This window comes from Lampetra planeri, chromosome 17 (assembly GCF_965212315.1).
Source record: "Lampetra planeri chromosome 17, kcLamPlan1.2.h2, whole genome shotgun sequence".
NCBI lineage: Eukaryota > Metazoa > Chordata > Hyperoartia > Petromyzontiformes > Petromyzontidae > Lampetra > Lampetra planeri.
In genome coordinates this window covers 13,487,979-13,511,597 of record NC_136123.1, presented here as the reverse complement: position 1 = coordinate 13,511,597, position 23,619 = coordinate 13,487,979, and the positions used below count along the sequence as shown (strand labels likewise).

Genomic DNA, 23,619 nt, shown 5'->3' with positions numbered 1-23,619 from the left:
CACATATTATTGTTTATTTTAAATCAGTCTTATTGACAAAAATGTTGAGTATTTTTTTTTACGCAGCATCACATGTTTTGTTTTATGTAAATGATTCACAGAATTAAAGCACATATAGTGAGAAAATATACATACCTTACATTTTGTAGATTTTTCTAAAATAGTGAATGAACCTCCAGAATTAAAAACATGGGGAATGTTTTTCTTAGCTGAGTTAAAGTCGAGAACTCCACTGTCTCCATCGAACAGTTCCTGCTCCATAAAGAGATTAACAACATTACCAAAGAAACTGCACTCTTCAGTGATACATCTAAAGTGAATGAAAACATACTTTCACGTTATCTCTACTATTCACATCCTTCAAAGTAAAATATATTCTAAACTAATTTTGACTTAAAACTTTCGTGACTGCAGGAATTCATATTCTTTGGTTCTTTCAGTAAAGTCATGTAGATAGAAAAAATTAAAATACCACGACGTTTCGATCGCAACACAAGCGGTCGTCATCAGGAAAAGGGGTTAGCCTCTGAAGGCACACTGTTTCCAAAGGTTTGGAGATGGGCGTAGACCAAGTGTATCGGCAGCACCAGCAATGCCAATGCAGCTGCAAAGCTAATGCAGCAGCAATGCCAATGCAGCAAAGGGCCGCCAGGAAATCACTGCACCCCGCCCCACACACCACACTGCGGACAGTGGAGGTTTATTGACAAGAAAACACAAGTCAAGTCATGACCCAAAGTGGTTGATGACATCTTTCCAATGATTGCTGAGTCTATAACGATCCTCTCGGTTGAAATTGTGTCTATGTTTGTATATATGGATGGCTTCGTGAACGAATCTTTGTTGATAGCCAGTTGGCTTGCAAAGTACCATCGTCTTAGAGAAATCAATTTCGTGTGAGCCAGCCGCAGCTGATGACTTCCTGCGACTACCTTCAGTTCCCAGATCCGGTTGGCTATGCCGCACGCAGCGGTTCAACTTGAGGCAGGATTGCCTCTGAGCTTCCCTTAGAATCGTCATTCAATGGAAGGGCAGATGAGAATATCCCGACACTTTATTTGATATTTCATCCTATAACCTATAAGCCCTAACCATTGGCAAGTGACACAATTGCAGTGAGCTATCACACTGTGATTAATGTACACATGTTTTGTCGCAGCAAAATCAATGAATGGCCTATTCAAAAGTGAATAAGTATTCAGTTGTATGGCCTCAGTTCAACAACACCGTGGACTCCAAGAAAAAAATCACTTCACAGTTACGAACAGGTCCCTGCTGGGTGGGCTGGTAGGAACGAACAAATGAATGGCTATAATAAAATGAAATGGCGGGGGTACGATACGAAGGGAGAGTTTGAGGCCTAGTTCTAGGCTTTAGGCCTAGCTGTAGGCTTTAGGCCGCTGTGAGTTAATTTTGAATTTAAATGTTTTAATTAAAAACTATCTCAGGGAATTATAAGGGAATGTTACACTTGTTTAGCCAGGAAAGCCTCACTGAGTCTAAAGGTTTTTGTAGGGTCCTGCCAAGTGTTTGCAGTAGGGGGCGATGTTGCTACACCTAATCGGACGGACGGACGATATAATCTATTGTAGGCTGGTTCACTTCGTTCCTACCAGTATAAAGTATTACCTTAACTTACAAATGAGAAAGTTGTACAAACTATTACCGTAGGTTTCCAATAAAGCAGATTCATATACTGCCAAAATCCCTCTTCTTGCACATGCTCCATGTCCAACTGCGATTGTTTGCCTTCCAGTTGCCCTTTTGTAATTAGAGCTATATCCGTATCACGATAATCCAGAAGATTCATCACCTGTGTGAATAAAATGACATGTCAATAAAGGTAATGAAACTAAACATCAGTAATTATTCTCATCCCAACTAACATCCTAGGATACTGAGCATTCACAGTGATTTATACTGCAACTAACATACCAAAGGAGAGAATGAAATATTCTCTTTCATAATTGGTGTTGGGTTATGCCATGCAACGCTCAAACCAGATCAGTATCCACCACGCGACACAGCCACATTGTGACGTGGTGTATAAGCATTTGACAATGCACCAATAATGATTGTTTCAGCTCACCGGTAAGCTGAAAACCAAACCCCATAACCAAACTTAGCAATTAAATAAGTTTCGTTGGAAATATAACTATAAGTCATTGTTTAAAAAAACCTACGTGTTAAAGAAATATTATGGCATATTTGTTGCTATGATTGATTATATGTCCAAAAACTCGACGACATTCTGTATTTAATAAACAATATATCCTACATTTTTCGACATGAAGTGATGAATATGTCCTTAATTATCCACATTAAATCATTTTCTAGAATTACAATTACGTGTGATAATCGACATTTAAATGCAAATATTTGTTTGATAATTTAATATTATCTATAATCGAACATGTTAAAGTGTTCATAATAGTTTTTTTTAGGTTAGATCGCGTAAATATAAATGTCGTTAAACCTACGACCACTCAATAAGCCAATACCTACTATATCCACCCAGGAATGTCTGTCCTTAACGCTCGTGACATCACTCCACATCGACCAGTCCCCCTCATTAATATTCATGAGCAGGTAACGTCCTCCAAATTGACACCCCCCCCCACCCCTCATTCATAATCATGAGTGAGTGACGTCACTCAATATGGAGGACTCATTCCCCCCCTCACCAATAATCATGAGAAAGTGATGTCACTCCACATCGAACAGCCCCCCTCATTAATAATCATGAGCAGGTGACGTCACTCAATATGGAGTACTCCTTCCCCCCTCATTAATAATCATGAGCAGGTGACGTCCTCCACATGGACCCCCCCTCATTAACAATCATGAGCAGGTGACGTCCTCCAAATGGACCCCCCCCCCCCCCTCCATGATTAATACCTACTATAATGAGCCAAGAATGTCTGTGTGCAACGCTCGTGACGTCACTCCACGTCGACTAGCCCCCCTCTTTAATAATCATGAACAGGTTATGTCCTCCACATGGACCCCCCCCCCCCCCTCATTAACAATCATGTAATGCAACTCAGAGAGTCGGCTAACACAACAGTTAACACTTTACCTGGTTGATCAAGTCCTGCCAAAGATTGCTAAATTTTGCATCCATCTTCTCGGTTGAAATTATGTCTGAGTTGTGTGGAAAACCTCCCCGTAGAGGCGGTTCAATCTTAATTAGAAGCTTTCGTGACTGCAGGATTTCATACTCCTAGGTTATTTCGGCAAAGTCACGTAGATAGGAAAATAATTAACTAATAGATCACGACGCTTCGATCGCAATAACAATCGATCGTCCTCAGGTGAAAGGGAGAAACATGCCTCTGTGACGAGGCAGTTGTTAACTGTTGTGTTAGCCGAGTCTCTGAGTTGCATTACATTTCTAAATTGTGTGAAGTTTGATATCTAAGCTTCCTTGTCACATTTCTTTTCTCTCTCTCTCACCTAAGCCCTCTTTGAATGTTATCCCCACCCTTTCGCCCCTTTACGGCTTCCCCCCTCCCCCTCTATACAATGCCTCGTCAGAGGCAAGTTTCTCTCTTTCACCTGAGGACGATCGATTGTTGTTGCGATCGAAACGTAGCGATTTATTTATTTTACTATCTACGTGACTTTACCGAAAAAACCTAGGAGTATGAAATCCTGCAGTCATGAAAGCTTCCAAGCAAGATAATTTTTATTTATCTCAATTTAAGTAGATACTCCAATTAGTCTTGGCCAGTAGTAACTAGTTTTGCAGAAAACCTCAACATCAAATCAACTGAGTGTCCTTTTTGGCGCACGCGTGTTCTGCCACTGACGAATTGTGTTTGAGAGTATTTAATATTTCTTTAGCGTTCTTATAGTCTCATGCTGATCATTCGTCTCATCTTACAAATTATAGCATTTGCCACAGGAACAACGAATTTGGTTAACACCTTCCGTTGATAGCTTCAGTAGCACATCTTTAGTACCAAGGTGTATTCCCAAGATGTTGTGGGTTTAGTCTCCGACACACCGATGTGCTGAACTAGTAACGAATTTGCATGTTTTGTTTACGTGACAACCCTTACTAATTAGCTGTGTCAGGTGGTGGTAGGTTTAACGATACATATTTACGCGATCTAACCCAAAAACCTATATTATGGATAATATCGGTCGGGAAAGACTACGTGTTAAAATTATTTGTTACTTTAATAAGTACGATAAACGTAATGTTTTAATTTTGAAAATTATTGACTATGTTGTCGATTTTTGACCATATAAAGAATCAAAGCAACAAATATGCCATAAAAATACTGTACTCCATTCAAATGCATTGTACATCTGCAGTGTCGTCTCCTATGGTGAATGTGCAGAACTCTCGATGACTAAATTAACACTTGGAAGAAACTCCAGACGTCTGTTGTACTGACTTAATTAATTAACTGTCGATGAAAAAAACAATGTGTTGAAAGGGGAACTTATACATCAACAATCACTGCTATCTCTAACATTTAGCATAATCACTGGTAATTCTTAGTCTTTGTTCAGACCAACATGACTAAGGACATGGTGGTCCACTCCGGTAGTGTAACCCAAATCTTAACTTTCCAGCCAACATTGTCTCTCTCTCAACACACAACCACTGTCGCTAAGACTTCGTCAATCGTCTGGGCTCCCAACACCTGTAGGGATCTAATGTTATATCGATTCAGCCACACTGGCGCCAATGATGGGAAAGCGTGTACAGCGTGCATTCTCCAATTCCTTTCCCGCACCTCCGATTAGCACGCCTATAATTTTGACTCCTATCGTGTGTTTAAACTGTTTATTGTAACGTTCTGACGTGCTCCTACTCATCGGATTCCTCCTGCAGTATAAATACTGATTCTGAGCCAAAAGAAGTTCAACATACAGTACACACCACACACACAGCTACACACCAAACATAACTACACCACACACACAGCTACACCACACACATAGCACCTCCGATTAGCACGCCTATAATTTGGACTCCTATCGTGTGTTTAAACTGTTTATTGTAACGTTCTGACGTGCTCCTACTCATCGGATTCCTCATGCGGTATAAATACTGATTCTGAGCCAAAAGAAGTTCAACATACAGTACATGCAATAACAACGGACTGCAAGCGAATCACCGGCCATGCAGATATTCACAAGACGCCGTACTATACCGGTGGGATTACTCCATCCTTATTGGCAATCGACACTGATTAACCCGCCAATTATGAACCGACACATTAATGACTGCACAATAAGCGGCATTGATCAGTCCCTCCAGAAAAACGCGATTATGCGATCGCAAGATTCCACGCAAAATCAGCCAAAGTCCGCATATTTATGCGGGGGGCGCGTTTTTTCAAATACGCCGCACTTTCGCCGCATAAATTGCAGATTTCCGCGCGCAAAATATGCGGGCTTGCATGATTTCATAATCCCCGCATTTTCGTTGCAAAAAGTCACATATATCTTAGCAGAAAGTTGAAAAATGTTGCGTTTACTTCACACAAGCGCAGCCATTTCCCCTGTTGCCATGGGAACGTTATGAAGTGACGTCACTCATTACGCGACATCATTGAAAAGCTGCAAACCCCGCGATGCCAATGAAACCATGATGAAGAGTTTATGCAACTTTAGAGTTGTAAGATTGCACTTTTTTGTTAGTAGTATGTAAATTTAGATTACTGTGAGACTGTACTGTTACTGTATTGCTTACGTTACTGTGCACTGAAAACACTTATTTTAACAGAAGATGTCTGTTTTGTATAGCTACCTCTGTAAAACAGGAAGCACACATTTTATTTTGTAATATTTTATTTATTCATTTTTACAGAAGTTGTAGCATATTCATTTTGTAAAGCTACAGAACTTGTTCGACTCAATGTTTTGTTAGTTTGAGCCATCTGTTTGTTAAGGTCTGAAATAAAACAAGATGAGAACTTAAATATTCCCAGCACTTTCTGTGATGTAGTATGCTTGCTTATCATAGGAAGTAATAAGAAATGACTCTTTACATTAAAGTAGTAGCCTAGTGAATAGGGTGTTTGGGGAATCACTTTTTTTCTCTTTTTCATCAAACCGCAGTTTTTGCAAGTTCCCGCAATTTTTGCAAGTTCCCGCAATTTAATCGCATAAAATTGCATAAATATCCCGCATATTCCATCGCATTTTTTAAGAAAACGTGCCGCATAATCAACGATTTTTGCCCGCAACAATCACCAAAAAACTCCGCGTTTTTCTGGAGGGACTGATTGATGAATCCTCCATTGTAAACATTCCCGGTGTGATTGCATCACAGTGCGATTCCGCGATAACGGCACAACCGTACACAAGTACAGGACTATGAAAAATAAGAAGAGGGTTTACCCTTCATGGCAATAAAATAGTTGTTAATATGTTCAAACACCATTAACCACAACGTACCACAGGTACGACAGGTGCGTGTGGTTGATGCAGACTTGATGCCTTTCAAAAGGTAGCTATTTGGTGTTTGAACATCTTAATATCTATTTTTTTATTGCCAGAAAGGGTAAACCCGACTCTTATTTTTCACACTTTGATACTGGCAAAAAAAGTCCCATAAATACAGGACTGCCCTCTGGTACCCAATACATACAAATGCATTCAGAGGAATCATTTCCAAAAGCTGTACGCAAATGCTGTACTGTCTGCCCACTAGGGATAGAGCTGATCTGGAGATGTAAACTTTCCTTTTGAGCATTACGCCCATCCTCGGTCTTACAAACCTCAACTCACTCTGTTCCGCATTCACTACACTGATAAACTTACGATCTCACAATTCCATACCAACACGGATAATGAGACTCGAGAGAGGGGTCATAAAGAGTTACCGCACATCGATGCCAGCCTTCAAGTTCAGTTTAATTTATTATGTATAGCCCTGTGAGCCATTCGGCTCTTGAATCGGGTGCAACCGCAACAAACAAAAACATGAACAAGAAAACATCTTAAAGTGACTATGTGACTAAGTGCAAACCGAAAATCCAAGAAAAGGCAGCAAAATATTGCATAAAAAGCACCGTGCACCAACGCTGTGTGCAAAAATCCCAGTGGGATGCAAGCCAAACAACAACAACAACAACCCCAAGACAACTTAGATTAAGGCCATCAGTCTAACTCCGTACTACAACAAACAAACATGGCCAAACCAAAAAACTTTCGAAATCACCAAAATAAAGCCATGAATAAGCGGAACAAGAGGAGCGAAGAAAAGAGTTCTTAATCTAGGTATAAATGCGTACTCTACATTACAACTACTACACACCTCGCCGCGGTGGCTAGATGTTGACTACCTCGCCTGGTCTGCAGGGGGTCGTGGGTTCGATCCCGACCTTGACGACGCCTGCTGCTGCTGTCGATTTGGAGTTTGCGTCTCTCTCTACCCGTGGTCGCATGACATTTTCTCCGGGTCCTCCGATGTTTAATCTCACCATTTAGAATCAACGTGGGTTTAAAGTATTTGGCTGCTATAAATGTCCACGCGATAAGCCACTTGGTTGAGCTGTCATTCTTGATAGCTTCTGAAACAGTGCGACACAGCTCAGCGGGCCTTACCTGGTAAATGAAGTTCCTTTCGTATCGTTATATTTCACTCGTAAATGTGAAATAGCAATGACAAGGTTAACAAGTAATGCTTCCGAAATGATTGTTCACTCGAATGTCACCCCACGCGCCCCTTCTGCCGACAATGAAGCGTGCGGGCCCCTCACCGGCTGCGGCATCTTCCCCTTCAAGTTCCCCAGCGACGTCGCCGCCGCCGCCTTCACCTCGAGTCGCCCGCGATGGAGCGGACTGGATGGTGACGAGACTGGATGGTGACGAGACTATCAGTCAGCGAGTGCGAGGTGTGGATCGCAGCGAGTGAGGCTATGAATCATGGTGAGTTGCTCACGAAGTTTGTTACTAATAACAATGATAGTTAATCTTGAAGGCTGAAGTTTGTTACTAATAACAATGATAGTTAATCTTGAAGGCTGAAGTTTGTTTTAGATAATAACAATAATAAGAGTTAATCTTGAAGGCTTCTTAAACAAAGAGGAACTTCGCCGCGTGTCGAAGCCGTAGCGAGGACGCGGTCCCCCTGGCGACGGCAACACACAAAGACAAAGATTCCCCCGTGTAGCCTCAACACACTGCCGGGGCAAGGGCTGTTAGCGAGGAGGAGCACCGGTGAAGCCGGCACGGCACACGGGGGCGGGGGGGGCGGCACCACGCTCGGCCGCCTTTGTCTCCCCAGTGTCGATGTTTACACGCCGCTCCAGGTACTCATCTGAGGCTGGGTCAACCTAGGGGAGGCCCAGGACCGGTTCGGATAATCGTCACCGGTGTTGGTTCGTGAGCGAGAATCGAACTCGGGTCGTCGGGTTCGTAGCGTAGCGCGCTAATCACTACACAACACCACACACATAGCTACACACAGCTACACCACACACACAGCTACACCACACACATAGCTACACCACACACATAGCAACACCACACACATAGCTACACACAGCTACACCACACACACAGCTACACCACCACACAGCTACACCACACACATAGCTACACACCACACACAGCTACACCACACACACACAGCTACACCACACCCACACAGCTACACCACACACACAGCTACACCACACAACTCCACCACACACACAGCTACACCACACACATAGCTACACCACACACACACACACAGCTACACCACACACACAGCTACACCACACAGCTCCACCACACACACAGCTCCACCACACACACAGCTCCACCACACACACAGCTACACCACACAGCTACACACACAGCTACACGCCACACACACAGCTACACGCCACACACACAGCTACACGACACACATAGCTACACCACACACAGCGGCACAACAATCATCGTTCGTCACGAAGTGGCGATAACGTCACCACGGCGCTTGTGCCAGGCTAAGTGCACTTTGAGGCCACGTGAAGTGTCGAAAGCCCGCTGCTGGCAGGTCACGGAACAGACCCAGCAAGTGTCATGAGTTGCCTGACTTGAGATGACTGGCAGATGTGTAGAGGTGATCGCCACTCACCATTCAGTAACCTGCAGTACCACTGAGTGTCAACGGGTTGCAGCAGTGTTACCTCCCTGGGGAAATGCCTGGGGTCAAACAGAGGTGAGAGCGGATCAAAACACAAATTCCTGCTAGGGGAAATTCCTGGGGTCAGAGAAGGTGAAACGGATCAGAACTACGGGTTGAGAATGACCAATCAGAAGGTTCCAAGAAGGGGCGTGGCTGGGACGGAGCCAGCCACGAACCTGTATAAAAGCCAGAGCGTTGAGAGCTCGAGTTAGTTCTCCCCACACGAAGACCGAAGCCAGGGCTGGAAATAGATAGGACCCTGGAACCAAGCCTTGCAGCCCTTCTAAGGACTGAGGCTCAGTGTAACCAGTGGTCAGGGGAGAATAGGTCCTGGATAGACAGGACCCTAGAACCAAGCCAGTGAAACCAGTGGTCGGGACCCACAGACCCAGTGGTCGGGTCAGTTAGCCTCCCCTAGGTCCCAGCCGGAGGACGTTAGGTTAGCGGGTAACCCGTGAGTAGGTCCTAAGTCCGGAGGCCATACCTCCCTAGGTATCAGGTGAGGGGACCGTATACCCCTTATGTGTTAGGGACCGTGTCGGAAGAAAGACAATAAACAGAGTGTGCCTCAAAGAAGTTTATTCGTCTGTAATTACAACACTACAGATGCACCAACTGTGCCTCCAACTGTGCCAACTTGCGTTTTAACTTCCTGGCGCTCTGCTCGTTGTTGTGAGTGTCGCTCCTCTGCCTTCTCTTGTTGCTGGAGGGTGACTGCCTCCAACTGCCCAGAAGCAGCGGCGTCCTTCACGAGCCTCCTCTGGTGCCAGTCATGGGCAAGTCCACTCAGCTCCACATCCTCCTGTGCCACATCACTCCATCTCTTCTCTAGCCTGTGCCGGGCCCATTTATCCCCCGCTATATGGCCAAATAACAGCTGTTTGGGCATGCGGGCTACATGACCCAGCCAACACCGTCTTGCCTGCCGGAGCTCACCGAGGAACTGTGTCCAGATCTTTCAAAGTTTTGTGAGCTCCTGGTTAAACCCAGGGTGGATTGTTGGCAGGCCAACCTGAATGTTTCTAACTGGCGCAGATGTTGCATTAGGGGGCGGGGAGGGGGGTCCACGTTTCGCAAGCATTGATAAGGGATGGCATGACTGTGGCCGACAAGATCAAAAGCTTCATGTGGAGCGATAGACCAGGTAGCTTCCATACAGCGTTACACAGACGATAACATAATCCTGCCCGACTGATTCAGAATGAGACCCCTGCTGTAAAACCGGAGCTCGTCATAAGCCAATTGCCCAAAGATATAAACCTCTTCACTCTCTCAACTGCCCCATCACCAATTGGGACTTGAGTGGGTGGAGTGGTTGATGACACAAAATAAGCTTAAATTTCGATTTAAAGCTTTCGTGACTGCAGGGATTCATCTTCTTGGTTTTTTCGGTAAAGTCACGTAGAAGGGAAATGATAAAATAATAAAAATAAAACATAATAGACGTTTCAGCCACAACAAAAGCAGCCATCCCTCCGGTGAAGAAACAGAGCTGTTGGAAAGACAGCATCCCAATGAACACCGCCAAGCGGGGGAGGAGAGCGCATTGATAAAGGAGTTTACATATCAACAGCGGAATTAAGCATATTGATGGAAAATGCAGATATGGGATGAGTCACTCCTTGTGGAATGAGTAGGTGGTGGGGGGGGTCTCAAAGTCATATTATGCGAGTGTATTATGTAGGATTAGCAGTAATAAAGGGAGGGAAATTTTAATCGTAAGGAGCTGCAGCAGCCAAACCACCGCGTATCAAGCTCGATTTTAAATAATTTAGGAACTAGAGACATCCCTGTCACACCCCAAGGTGAACAGGGAATAACTCTGACTCCCGGCCACGTAGCTTTATTTCGGCCTCCCCACCATCACCAAGGTACTTAATTATTGTGAGCAGTCAGAGACTCCAAAATCACGAACAACCCAGAGCCCTGGCCTATTGATTGTATTTTGGACCTTGCCCAGGTTAATAAAGCAGAGATGTAGGTCCTGTTGAAATTCCCTACACCTCTGCCGCAGCAGACAAAAATAGAAAATGGCATCTGTGCAGGACCGCCCTGGCCTGAAACCATATTTGGGCTCCGCAAGCTTCCCCTCAGCATGCCTGGCAAGACACAATGGGGGAGATATCCTTGTAGTTGTTACATTCTGTGCGGTACCTCTTTTAAAAAAGGGGGACCCACCAGGACATCCTTCCAATCCTGCTGAACTCGTCCAGTGGTCCAGACTAATCATGTCAGAGGCCAATCTGCACACGCCACCCTTCCTCAGCAGTGCGTTTGGGAGATCATCTCAGGCTCCATGGGCTGCACAGAAGTCTAACAGCCTCTTAACCTTTTACTGAGCTGATCTGGCCAATGCCTTGACAGCCCTCGATGGCGCCGAGGGGATCACGAGCTCCGATCCTGCGGGCGGGACCACAGAGCCACCCTGAGGGAGCCCTTCAACCGGCGCGTCCTCCCAGCTCGCCCAGCACACCAGACATTCAGCCCTCGGGGAATGGAGATGAATGAACGCACCGGGTGGTACAAACTGTTTAAGTCGCGACGGGTGTACAAACCAAGTCCGACGACTGAAGCGAATCTTGACACACTGAAGCCGATCGGCTTCCACCACCTCGACCGGGCCCCGTCAGGGTTTGTACGGTTTGGGGGACGTGCCGACAGGCACCTTCGGACAGTGCAGCCAAGCCCTGTCCCCAGGGACCCACTGCTTGCCCGATACACGACGACCCCTCAACCGTTCATTGGCCGGCTACCTTGCGGCCGAATGTGCCTTAGAGGCCTCGCGCGCCTCCCGAGACACGTTGAAGGGTGAACCGCAAAGGGTGGTTCGACCCAGATCAAATTTACCCTGGCTGAAAACATCCCCGAATTCCACCAGCAAAGCCTGCAATGCGGCCCTCTGACTGCGGGACAGGTCCTGATTTTCATCACAAAGAGTGTCAGCCCACTTAGTATCACAGGCCCATGCGCACGCACGCCATCACGTGACCTATCAACGGCTGCAACAGAGTCCCCCTGAACCACCGCGGCTGACGTGAGCGAGTACCATACCCGCCTGAATGACTGACGCGTCAGGGCCAACATTCAACACCTGAATAAAGGGCTGGCGATCCCGCAACCCCAGCGTTTGCGCTCCCACAAGCGCCATCGCTCAGGCTGCTCTATTAGCGGGCATCAGCACGATACCCCCCTTAGTGACGTTGCGAGCAAGCGGCTTGCGCAACCGGAGGGGGACGAGCATCTGCCCCCCTGGGGGAACCGTGACCGTATCAGTAACGAGCGCCTGTACCAACGCGCCGACCTTGCCCTTATCATTGGGCGACGTTAAGAATGCAACCCATCACCCCGATGACAATTTCAAACACCTGTGGTCCATGCGGCTTTTGAGGGGCATCTTACCGACGAAGTCCATCCCTAACACGGCACCACCAGGGATTCAGAGACCAGGATGGGCCCTTGCCTTCGAAGGATTACTCCACGACTATCTGTCCCAAAATTCCCAGCGACCCCCCCCCCCCCCCCCATTAGCTGCAAAAGAGGGAACGGAGACGGGACGCAACAAGCGGCAATGGGCCGGCAAAATATTAAAAATCTATTCTGAAATCATGGTGGCGTAGGCGCCGGTGTCAACCAGGATCCGCACTTCAATGCCGTGAATAGTACCAACGACCGTAGATGACCCGACGGGCCGCGGCCACGACTCGATGGGCCAACTGCGACCACTGGTCGCGCCCGAAAGGCCAACTCGCACCCAACGCCGCGGAACCCCCACGCGACACAATCCGCCTAGAAGGAGAAACGACCGGACGCAGATCAACATGATTGAAAGATGGGTGAGGTGGGAACGAGGGCCGAATGTGTGGTGCACCGCGACTTGCCTGGGGACCCTTAGAAGTCTATGGCGGACGAGGAGACGAGGACGGCGGCCCAAAACGTCCTCAACGCGGCATCCGGCACTCCACAGCGATGTGTCCTGGCCGCCCGCAATTGAAGCAGACGCCGCGAGTGGAACCCGGCAAGGGAGGGTAACGTGGATGCCGATCGCGCCTCCCTTGGCGCTCGGTAGCATGCCTCCGACCTCCGGCGCCAGCCATGGCGGCACAAACTGGGGCGGACTTGTCCTCCTCGGAAGTCTCACGCCCATCCGCCGGTGTAGCACAGGCCACGAGGCCCAAGCGCTTCTTCAACCCGAGGTGAGACTGAAAACAACGTGCGATCACCAGGGATGTTGGATCGCCATCCTCGGAAGCAGGTAAGGCGACATTCGGCTCCTTCGCCAGCCCCAACAGCCTGTCCATCACCAGGGAGTCGATTCCCACTGCCGTCAGTTTCGGGAACGCTACCTGAGCCAGCCACAAAAGGATGCTTCTGAAAGCGAGGGGCGTCTCGGTTTCCCCCCCCCCACGGTCGTTCCATGAACCTGTTCCGAATACTGGATGGCGGGTCGTAAATGGTGGCCATCTCCTTGAAGGCCATCGCCAGCGTGGAGCGCCATGCAGGTGGAATGGCGCAAAATGCCGCCAACGCGTCATCGAGAAATGTGGGGAGCGCCTTTCAAGCCTCTTCCTCCGTTCACCCCACCAAGGTGCAGCTCACGAAGAAGCGGCGTTTGAACGCCTCCCAATCCCCGCCAGCCGCCGTGAATTTGCGCACGAACGGGAGTCGGCGATGCAACGCAGGGACATCCCGCTGCGCAGTTCGTGGGTGTTGGGAAATGGCGGCTTCCCCGCTGTGCGTTCCCGCCAAAATGGCGGCCGCGCGATCCGTCAGCGTGGCGGGAGTTTCACGCAGCCGGACCATGGCAGCAGCAGCGCCATCGCCACGTGGTCCCGGCCCAAGCTCCTCCGTCGACGGCTCCCCGCCGTCGAGCTAGGCGACCAACTCTGCTGCGGCGCCCAGCAACTCCGAGAGGCGGGCGCTTGGCGCCGGACGATATTCTGGCGTTGACGGGTCCGTCGGCCGGACTGCGCAGCGCCGCTCCGCCGCCCCGCCGCCGGTGCAACGTCGGCAGGGCTCTCCGGGGTTGCCATCCCCGGGGCTGTCGGCGGGACTAGATTTCCGTCGTCGTCCTCTTCTTCCGGGGAATGCCTTGTAGGTTGCCTATGGAGTGTGATCATCGCGCCTCACTTCAGGTAATAAAATACTAACATTGCCACTTCCGACACCAAATGTAATGGGTTCGAAATAGGCGCACACACAACTTCTTGGGAAGCAACACTATTTATGGAACACAACGGCAACTCTTAACATAGGGTGGTGACTACCGACCTATCCTCACTTACACACACCATCACTCGTCAACACTGACTCTCGGATATGACTAGCGTGGCCAAGCCAGGAGGGCTACGGGTTGGCCACGCTTACTTGAGGCTTGACTCTTCTTCGCGAGGCGTCTTCACGAGGCATCTTTATCCCGGACACGAGCAGCCTTGAACCCCGGTGCGGAGGCCGCTTAGATGCGCCTAGGCGTGTCCGGGCCACACCCACCTTTGAGAACTCTCGAGAAGGCCCCTCTCCTGTCCACGTGGCCCCCCAAGGTGCCCCCGGCCCCCACCTTGATCTGGTCACGTGTCCAGCCGGGTTCACCCAGTGGCACTGACCCACGGCCTCCAGATCCCCTAAACCAGCCGTGACGTCATTCCCGCATCCAGACGTGATGTGTGTGGACCCGTGTGGTCGTGACGCTCCCCCGCGTAGTGACGTCACGCATGTGTGTGTAGGTCCACATGGTAATGACGCTATAAGTCACTACACCTGTGTTCCTCTTCTTGTCGCCCAGTGTCATTTCCACATGTATCCCTCCATGCATCTGTTGTTTCTTGATCCATTAGTTAGTAACATACACCAATTGAAAACATTCTTCTTAGTAACAGAGGTATTGCGCTTAAGGAAATTTTTCCAAAAGCACTCCAATCTACTTGTTGGCCTGTAAACATGTTGATCCTGGTCCACATTCAATAACTGCCCTAGGTACATTTACTCTGCTGTTTCCACGATATCTCCAACTGCTTCGTTATCTTGTGGCACGACTTTTACTTATTTTCAGCCAAACTTTGCAGCCTTCAATATTATAAAGTTATATTATTTCTGTTGGATGGACACGTCTCCACATGTTTGTCTGCTACATATGTATACATTAAAGCAAGTTCACTACGCAGCAAGTGGCAATATTTCAAATACATATTTGAAAAGTTATGTATGATGAACTTATTTCGCACCGTATGTAGCCAACTGCCAATCGAACGTGAGGGAAATGTTTTAATCTTTATTGGAAAAAAATACACTAAACATTGTAAACAAATATGAAAACCATAGCTAAAAACATTCAAACAAATTCTATAAAACTTACCCATATACACCACTGCACAATTTTAACTAAATTGTGTTTAGTAAATAGTTATATGAACACGGCCATGCATAACCAAGAGCCAGCGTCTCCTCAAAGCACCAAGGGGTATGTCATTTTAGGGTGAGGGGGGGCAAGATCTCCAGGAAAAAAATGTTCTTTACAAAACCATCTCGTGTCCCTGAATACCAACTGTAACCTAGTGAAACCTTTTATTTATACAGGTAGTCTTCTACTTACGATGGAGATGCGCTACGCCGACCCCATCGTAAGTCAAAAATATCGTAAGTCGAAGATGGCCTAGCCTCCCCAGGAGTCTTAAATGGTGATAATTTTGCAAAACAGAGCAATTTACAGTACCGTACTGTATAAACTATATACTGTATGTATTTATTAATTACAATACTGTATTGCACAGTAAAATGTAAAGTAAAAAAACATGGTAAATTCTTAGCCTACATATATGAACTCGGGGACTATCTGTATTTTTTGTCATTATAAAAAAAGCAATATAAACGATAGGTTAAAAAAACACACCACAAACCAATTCTAGACCACAATGCAATGCAGCAGCAACTGGACAATGGAACTGCCTGGCACGCGCCATCCCTGAAGAGCAGCAGCGTGGTGATGCAGCTGCCCAATCACCGTACATTCAACTCAAACTATTGCAAGGACACGCTGAAGCGAACTTTACAACGTTTTCAACAAAATGGCTCAAGCCAAGTTTATTGGTGAACCATGCGAGAACTAAAGAGACAAGGATGGTTTCATTTGCGCGAGTGAGCGTGGCCAAGGAGGTCTTTCTGGTTGGGTGGGTCTCAAGAGAATTTGATTAATGTACTCAGGCACCAAAAATGGCATCAAGAGTGACCTGGACACACTTACTATATAGTATGCATTGGGTACATTTTCGGAATAATCAATACAATGTTTCAAACTACTTGTCTATACTCTACATGGCCAGCAGGAGAGTTATGGGACAGTGATCGCTACCCATAACCTTTGAGCGCACTTTGTTATCACACAATTTAGGTAAAAGAGCCTCCGACAACACAAAGTAATCAAGGCGCCAGCCCACATTTTTGGCACGTGCATTCATCATGTATGTCCAGAAGGTGTAGGCATAGGGCACCTCTGGATACAGATGACGGAAGGAATCAACAAATCCAGCCTTGAGCAACTCTGTGAAACCATCGCGCTCTCGCTGTGTGAAGCCCGGAGTCTTGTTTTTGTTGGTCTTGGGATTCTTCAGGTCAATCTCTTGGTGAGCCACATTGAGATCTCCACACAGCACGAGCGGTTTACGATCTTGTAGCTCCTTAAGAAAGGTGCGGAAGGCGATGTCCCACGTTTCACGATAATCCAAGCGCACTAATCCCCGGCTAGAGTTGGGAACGTATGCTGCCACTACGAAGTACTCATCAAACTCTGCTGTAATGACACGGCCTTCCTTGTCATGCTCCTCCATGCCTGCGATTGACAATAAAACAAAGTGTAGTCTTAACCCACCAAATCAAATAACATTGAGAAAATTCCCAACGTCTTACTACATCCAAAGTATTGTACCACACTTCCCAACCACTTTTTAGTGATTCTTGTTGTTGTAACAAGATGACAAGCAACTCGGGATCATTATTAAAATGTAGGTTATGAAGACAATACAATGCTCCATATTTATTTTTGGGTTTAGCCACATGGCACTTACCAACGTTTTGATCAAACTCTTGATAAAAAAAAAGTTCATCGGTGGCTTCAAACTTTGGCAAATTATTAAAGTCAGTCATTAAATAATTAGTTTTTCATGATTGTTAGAAATGCAGTTGTTTTATACCAGCGTCCCTCCAATTTATCTATGAGTTTAGTTTATCCTATATTTTTCTAGAACCCAACTTCACAGCCTTCTGTGTAAGCTTCCAAATTTTTTTTCCACTTATGACATCTTCTAATGCCAATATGAATATCATCAGTGAGAGCTTGGCCCCATTAAAAACAGGGTTAAGGACAACCTGAAAACCGGTCACTTTTAAGAATTGATTACCGGTTCCAAAAGTCAAAAACTGGTAACAGGTCCCGGTGGAATGTGAGTAATAAAAGCACCAGTTGGCATACGCGAATGTACAAACAGCATGGCGGCCTAAGCTACTACCCAGTACATTTTCCCTCGTTTCTCAGTTAAAAGTAAAGGTACAAACTGATTGGCCTACAAAAGGTAAAATTTTGTAGCTGCTGAGGCCGAGTTATAAATGCTCTAATAGTGCAGTCTTTATACTGTTAGCCTTTTGGCATTCTCTGGTCTGACACTGGTGAGACAGGCCCATAGAAGGTTGTCTCTGGTGTAGGCCAATCAGTTTCCAAGACGATGCATATATTATCTGAGCATGTTTGTTTCCATGTTCACCACAAGTACGCATGGTTAATGTAGACTTTATTCCTCGCAAAAGGTTTTTATTTGGTGTTCGAACATCTTAACACCTGTTTTATTGTCAGAAAGGGTAAAACATAAAAAAAATTCATACCCAGTGTGCTAACGTGAAACCACCTATGGCAGCTCCCTTAGTTTCTCAGCTAAAGAGGTAAAAGTATTACAATATATTATCGTCGGAAAGGGTTAAGCCTATTCTTTTTTAATGATTTTGATACTTCTATACATGCAATAATGCAACTTTTTTTTTAAACCCTAATTTATAATGATGGTACAGCTATACTAATGTCATCAAAACAGAGCATCCGTGTCTTGTGTAATATACACATGAATGTGTCTCATGCAGCGCCACATACCAATCCCAATTGTGACGTTTATCGGCTTCTTCTTGCTCAGCAGGGCCACGCCACTATAACCCTCCTTGTCATCGGAGCATGCCCAGAACTTGTGCGGAAACTCGGGCATGTCGAGAACCTCAGCTGGAAGAGATTTCTCGGCACATTTGGTTTCCTGCAGGCACAGCACATCTGGATCCTCCTCACGTACCCACTGTCAAAAGAAATAAGAAGCAATGCAGACAAGGTGACGCATAGAAGCTGTTATCCAATGCTTCTGAACATGGCCTAGCGCCGCTTTTTATCACTAAAGGATGCAATTTGAAATCCCAATCGGCAGTTGACTTGGCCCAACATCGGGTGGCAGAGTGGTGGTGTAGTGGTAACCCTTGTATCTCACAGCAAGAAATGCCTGGGTTCAATTCTCATCTTAGGCACCTTTCTGCGAGGGGTTTGTACGTTCTCTCCCCCTGTTCTGCATGGGTTTTCTCCAGGTTCTTCAATTTTCTCCCACAGCAAAACAGAAGAAATATCGCAACATCGCCCACTGTGAAAGCTTGGCAGGGCCTACCTGAAAAATGTTTAGACTCGGTGGGCTTTCCTGGTTAAGCAAGCGAATGATAATAACAAAAGCATTTACAGTAAAACCTTGGATTGCGAGCATAATTCGTTCCGGAAACGTGTTCGTAATCCAAAGCACTCGTATATCAAAGCGAATTTCCCCATAAGAAATAATGGAAACTCAAGATGATTCGTTTCACAACCCAAAAATACTATATTCATATAAAAATTATTAATACAAAATACCTTTTGTAATTTAAATTTAATATAAAGTAATCACATTTATTAATTAAATTTAATCGTGGCTGGTGTGAGGGAGACGAGTGAGGAGAGGAGGGTTATTGTGTAGGATGACTTTCACTTGCAGTACAGTTACTAAAGAACAGTCACTACACTTGGACAGAAAATAAAAAAAATACTTTACGCACACACACGTGGTCACAACACTATAGTAAACAGTATAAGCTCGCACGGATGTTGACTATACCAGTGAGGCACGCAGACTGAGACCGAGCATGGGAGACGATTACCCACAATCCCGCAGCGAGAGAGAAGAACCATTGGCTCAGTTGTGATCACGTGACGCTCGGCAGACAAAGTGTATACTGTACGTACTACAGTACTCGTATTGCAAGACCTCGCTCGTTTATCAAATTAATATTTATTTAAAAAATTTGCTCGCCTTGCAAAACACTCGGAGACCAAGTTACTCGCAATCCAAGGTTTTACTGTATTCTGTATTAATGAAATGAGCATTGCAGTGGAAAGTAAACGGTGATTGCCATGGGAATGTAGCATTTCCATAACTTACCTCGGTCATTGAAAGGAAACTAGCACCATAAGTCCCTCTCATTGAGCTCAGAAACAATGGCTCTTTTAATGAAATAGAGATGAGAGATATAAAAGAGGTGTAGAATTACTTGGGTACAGCAGCCACCAACCATTTACCAAAGAGATGCATAACATTAGCCCATCGGTAACCCGGTTTTAGTTTGGCAGCGAAAAAAGCGGAACTGAACGAGAGCCTCAAACCTCAAGCGCGTTTTTCTTAACCCAGGCACGAATGCCGTCCACGTTCCAGCTGGTGATCTTGAGCGTGGCCGGCTTGCCGTCCGCCGTCTCGAGCTTGTCCTGCGGGTCCTCGTAAAGCGCGGGCTCCTCCGCCGGCTTCGCGCCGCCCCTCTTGCCGCGTTTTGCTTTCGGCTCTGCCGATGATAATTGCGTTCAGGTTTTAACTCGGTACATTCGGAACCCGTCCCATTATTATAGCAGAGGGATATCGCAAATGCGCCGTTTCACAGAAGTCTGCAGTAGGTGACGAATATGCTGTGTGTAATCACAATCGAGTAAATTTCAGGGAATATTACAAATTTGGCAAATTTTGACCACGACGCCAGAACACATGGGCTACTCATTTCGAATGATGTCATAGGAATCTTTAACATTCACTGTGAACCAGACGACGTTTAGTATTTTATGGTTAATACACGAACCTCTACAGCACGCAAACATGCTAGCGCTGTGCCGTGTCACTGCGCCAATGCAACGCTTTAGATCAAGACCAACTAGGCACTGAAACCGCCATAAATACCCCTTGCACCTTAACAACCCTCAACTTTCAAGTTAGTGTGTGCATCATCTGATTTTGTATCTACTTGCTTGTCTGGGTATGGTATCTATAAAATGTGCAAGTGTCCGTCAAGCTCTGCATCTCCCAAACGGTACGGGAGAAGAAAACTTGTATAAAAACTCTTGCAAAGGATATTCCCGGAAATGTGATAAACAGAGCATTATTTTATGACTTTCAACGAACGTGTTGAAACGGGTATTACGTGTTTATTTATTACCCCCGTCCACCCCGTCCTTGCTCTTAGGCTGTTGGTACAGTCCAGACCTGGCTAAGGGGGGGACGCGTTCACGCACCTTCAATTGATTATAACAGGGTTGCATTTTTGGTTGTGCTTATGTGACTATGGTTGCTGTTATAATGTGATTATGTTCATGGTTGTGGTCATAATGCAGTTGTGGTTGCCTGTGATTATATTGCAGCTGTGGATGTGGTTTTAGTTCTGGTTATGGGGCTGTTGATTGAGGTTGTGGTTTACATGATTGCGGTTATATTGTTGCTTTACTTGTGATAATTATAAAATAGTTGTAGAGCTGTGTTGATAACATTTTCCACATGGTGTTGAAGATATTAATATTGTTGCTATTAGCATGGTTGGCTACGTACGGTGCGAAAGTTCAACATACGTACAATATTCATATTCTTGGGTCTTTCGGTAAAGTCACGTAGATAGGTTCAAAGAAAATAATAAAAAATAACAGAAAACTACGACGTTTCGATCGAAACACAAGCGGTCGTCTTCAGGAAAATGGGGGTTAGCTTCCAAGGGAAACTGTTTATAAGAGTTTGAAATGGGCATAGCCCAATGTCAGCAGCCAATGATAATGTAAGTGTTCGGCAGCGAGCACGCGGTGGTTCGTTTTCCACCAATCAAAGGGCTGTCTTATGCGGTGACGGAAGCTCATTTCATGCTAATCTCTCTCCCTAATCTCCCCCATTAACACAACTGACGTGCTTGCGTCCGGGAATGGAATTCCTTTCCAGCTCAGACCCCGCTTGTTTGCCCTTCGCCACATATATAACCTCTTGTTGTAACAGCTCTGTCGCTGGTTCAGCAGTTCTACTGCTGGATTATTTTTTTCCGCCTGATGACCACTTGTGTTGCGCTCGAAACGTTGTGATTTTTTTTTTCTACCTACGTGACTTACCGAAAGAACCAAAGAGTATGAAAATTAGCATGTTAAAGAGAGATTAGCATGTTAATGGAAGATCGCAGAGCCGCAACCAAGGGGTCGGCGCATGAAGTGACTGTGAAAGCGCAAGTTTGAAATGGGCGTAAAGCACAACTAACATTGGAAGGTGGTAAGATGGGAACATCATAGCCAATTATGACTTAAACTGGTTGATAACGTCCTTCCAATGATTGTTCAGTTTGTACCCATCTTTTCGGTTGAAATTGTGTCTGTCTATATATGGATGGCTTCATGAACGATTCTTTGTTGATAGCCAGTGGGCTTGCAAAGTACCTTCTCCAAGACGAAGGTACTTTGCAAGCCCACTGGCTATCAACATACCTTCTCGAAGACGTGGCTGTACGCCGCAAGGACCTAAACACTCAATTTCCCTGTACAAGAATACGGGTAAACCGTATGGCTTGACAGGTATGTTGTTACCGGTAATTGAAAACAACTGATTTGGACAAAGGGAAGCCTCGCGCCTGCCTTATGACGGGCCAGGCGTAGCGGGCCAAGTGGACAAGCAGAGGCCGTGTTGGGACACGGGGGGCGGCGCAGTGGGGACCCCCCGTGCCTCACAGCCAGACGCTCTTTGGGGAGGTTCGATTCCCGACTCGGGCGCCTTTCTGCGTGGAGTTTGTGCGTTCTAGCCATGCTCTTACGTGGGTCTCCTCCCATGAATGGATGAAACAATGTAAACAGTATTGACCAAATATATCCCACTCTGTGAGCCTATTCTGGGTAAACTCGGGTAACAGGGATGACAGTAACTTGACGTAGAATTCACTGCTAGATCAAGGCCCCCAACACTGCATCGGTTATGGGGGTTGCCTGACCATACTTCACCGCGCTGGTTACGTGCAGAGGGGGCGGGCATGGCGCCCTCCCCCGCGCTGCAGCACGTGGCCTCACACGTGCTCACACACAAAGACAAAGGCGGCCTCCACAACAACACTGGTTGGGACGTTGGTTCCTGTCACTGAAAAAGGCGTCGTGTGTCCGGCCACGTGGCTTTGTGCCGCTGGTTGGTATGTGGAGAGCCATGACCGATGTTGCATCTTCAGCAGATGAGCAAGGCTCAGGCGGCCATCGTCTAACGCGCACTTCGCCGTGTGGCAGCCGAGTCTGGGGGCGCAGCGACCCCCTCGGCACTGCCCGAGACGAGGACGTCAGTCTCAGCATCTCCGACATCACAGGAGCACTTCGCGGCCTCGCCATCGCACACACCACGCGGGTCTCTCACACCACCATCAGCAAAGACGCCCCTCCACCCCCCGTGACGCCTTAACAGACCTTAGCGAGCACCTACGAAGGGATGGCACAAGATGCGGTGGGTGGCCAGCACCACGCCCGACCGCCTTTGTCTCCCGAGTGGCGATGTTTACACACCGCACCAGGTACTAATTTCAGGCCGAGTCGACCTAGGGGACCGGTTCAGATAATCGTCACTGGTGTTGCCCCGAGTAGGACTCGGACCTGCGTCGTCAACCCGCGCCACACATCACGGGGGGGGGGGGGCCTCACCATCGTCGCTGGGGACGTCGGCCGCCGTCGCCTCTTGCTCCTTCTTGGCGCGACGCGGCATTGCAACGCTGAGGGAGGAGGGCGGCGAGCAGAGCGACGTGAGGCAAGGGTGGAGTGAGAGGTGGTGAGGGGGAGTGGAGCGCGAGAGACCGAGGTGAGAGAAGGGATTGATGCGGGGGGCGGAGAGGCGGAGGGGGTGCGGGGTGGAGAGAGCTGAACGCAGCCAGCAGCAGAAGGAGCTGGGAAGATGGCGAAAAGGGCGGGAAATGAATGGAACCCGAATCCCCCGAAACGTCCGCGCCGCGCCGCCCCGAAGCATGAATGGCGCCCTCAGGGGACAGGCGATGCGGGCGAAGGCGCCGCACTTGTGGGTGGCGAGCGCGGGGACCCAGGGGGTGGGGGCGACTCCCACCGCGTCTCCACGCCGCCGCGGCCCCTCCCACCCGCCCCGAAGCCCCGCCCCTCCCACCCGCCCCGAAGCCCCGCCCCGAAGCCCCGC

The 23,619-nt window shown here is 47.3% G+C and overlaps 2 protein-coding genes across 7 annotated transcripts in view; both read right to left on the bottom strand.

Annotated features, from left to right (window-relative positions):
• WDR97 (WD repeat domain 97) overlaps positions 1-8,096 on the bottom strand; it is a 65,856-nt gene extending 57,760 nt beyond the window's left edge. For all 6 annotated transcript variants that reach the window (XR_013586165.1, XM_078602190.1, XM_078602189.1 and 3 more), the window contains exons 1-3: positions 7,728-8,096; positions 1,667-1,813; positions 136-252 (exon numbers count right to left, since the gene is read on the bottom strand). Coding sequence is in view for 4 of the 6 variants with exons in the window: in XM_078602189.1 (XP_078458315.1) it covers positions 136-252; positions 1,667-1,813; positions 7,728-7,739 (276 nt within the window). In the remaining 2 variants the exon portion in view is untranslated. The remainder of the gene's footprint in view (positions 1-135; positions 253-1,666; positions 1,814-7,727) is intronic.
• Positions 8,097-15,372: 7,276 nt separating this feature from the next.
• On the bottom strand, positions 15,373-23,500 carry APEX1 (apurinic/apyrimidinic endodeoxyribonuclease 1). Its single transcript, XM_078602184.1, has 4 exons — positions 23,121-23,500; positions 19,827-19,999; positions 18,255-18,447; positions 15,373-16,946 (listed from the first exon to the last, which is right to left on the bottom strand). The coding sequence occupies exons 1-4, from the start codon at positions 23,437-23,439 to the stop codon at positions 16,429-16,431; spliced, it is 1,203 nt and encodes a 400-aa protein (XP_078458310.1). The 5' UTR covers positions 23,440-23,500; the 3' UTR covers positions 15,373-16,428.
• Positions 23,501-23,619: the final 119 nt, after the last annotated feature.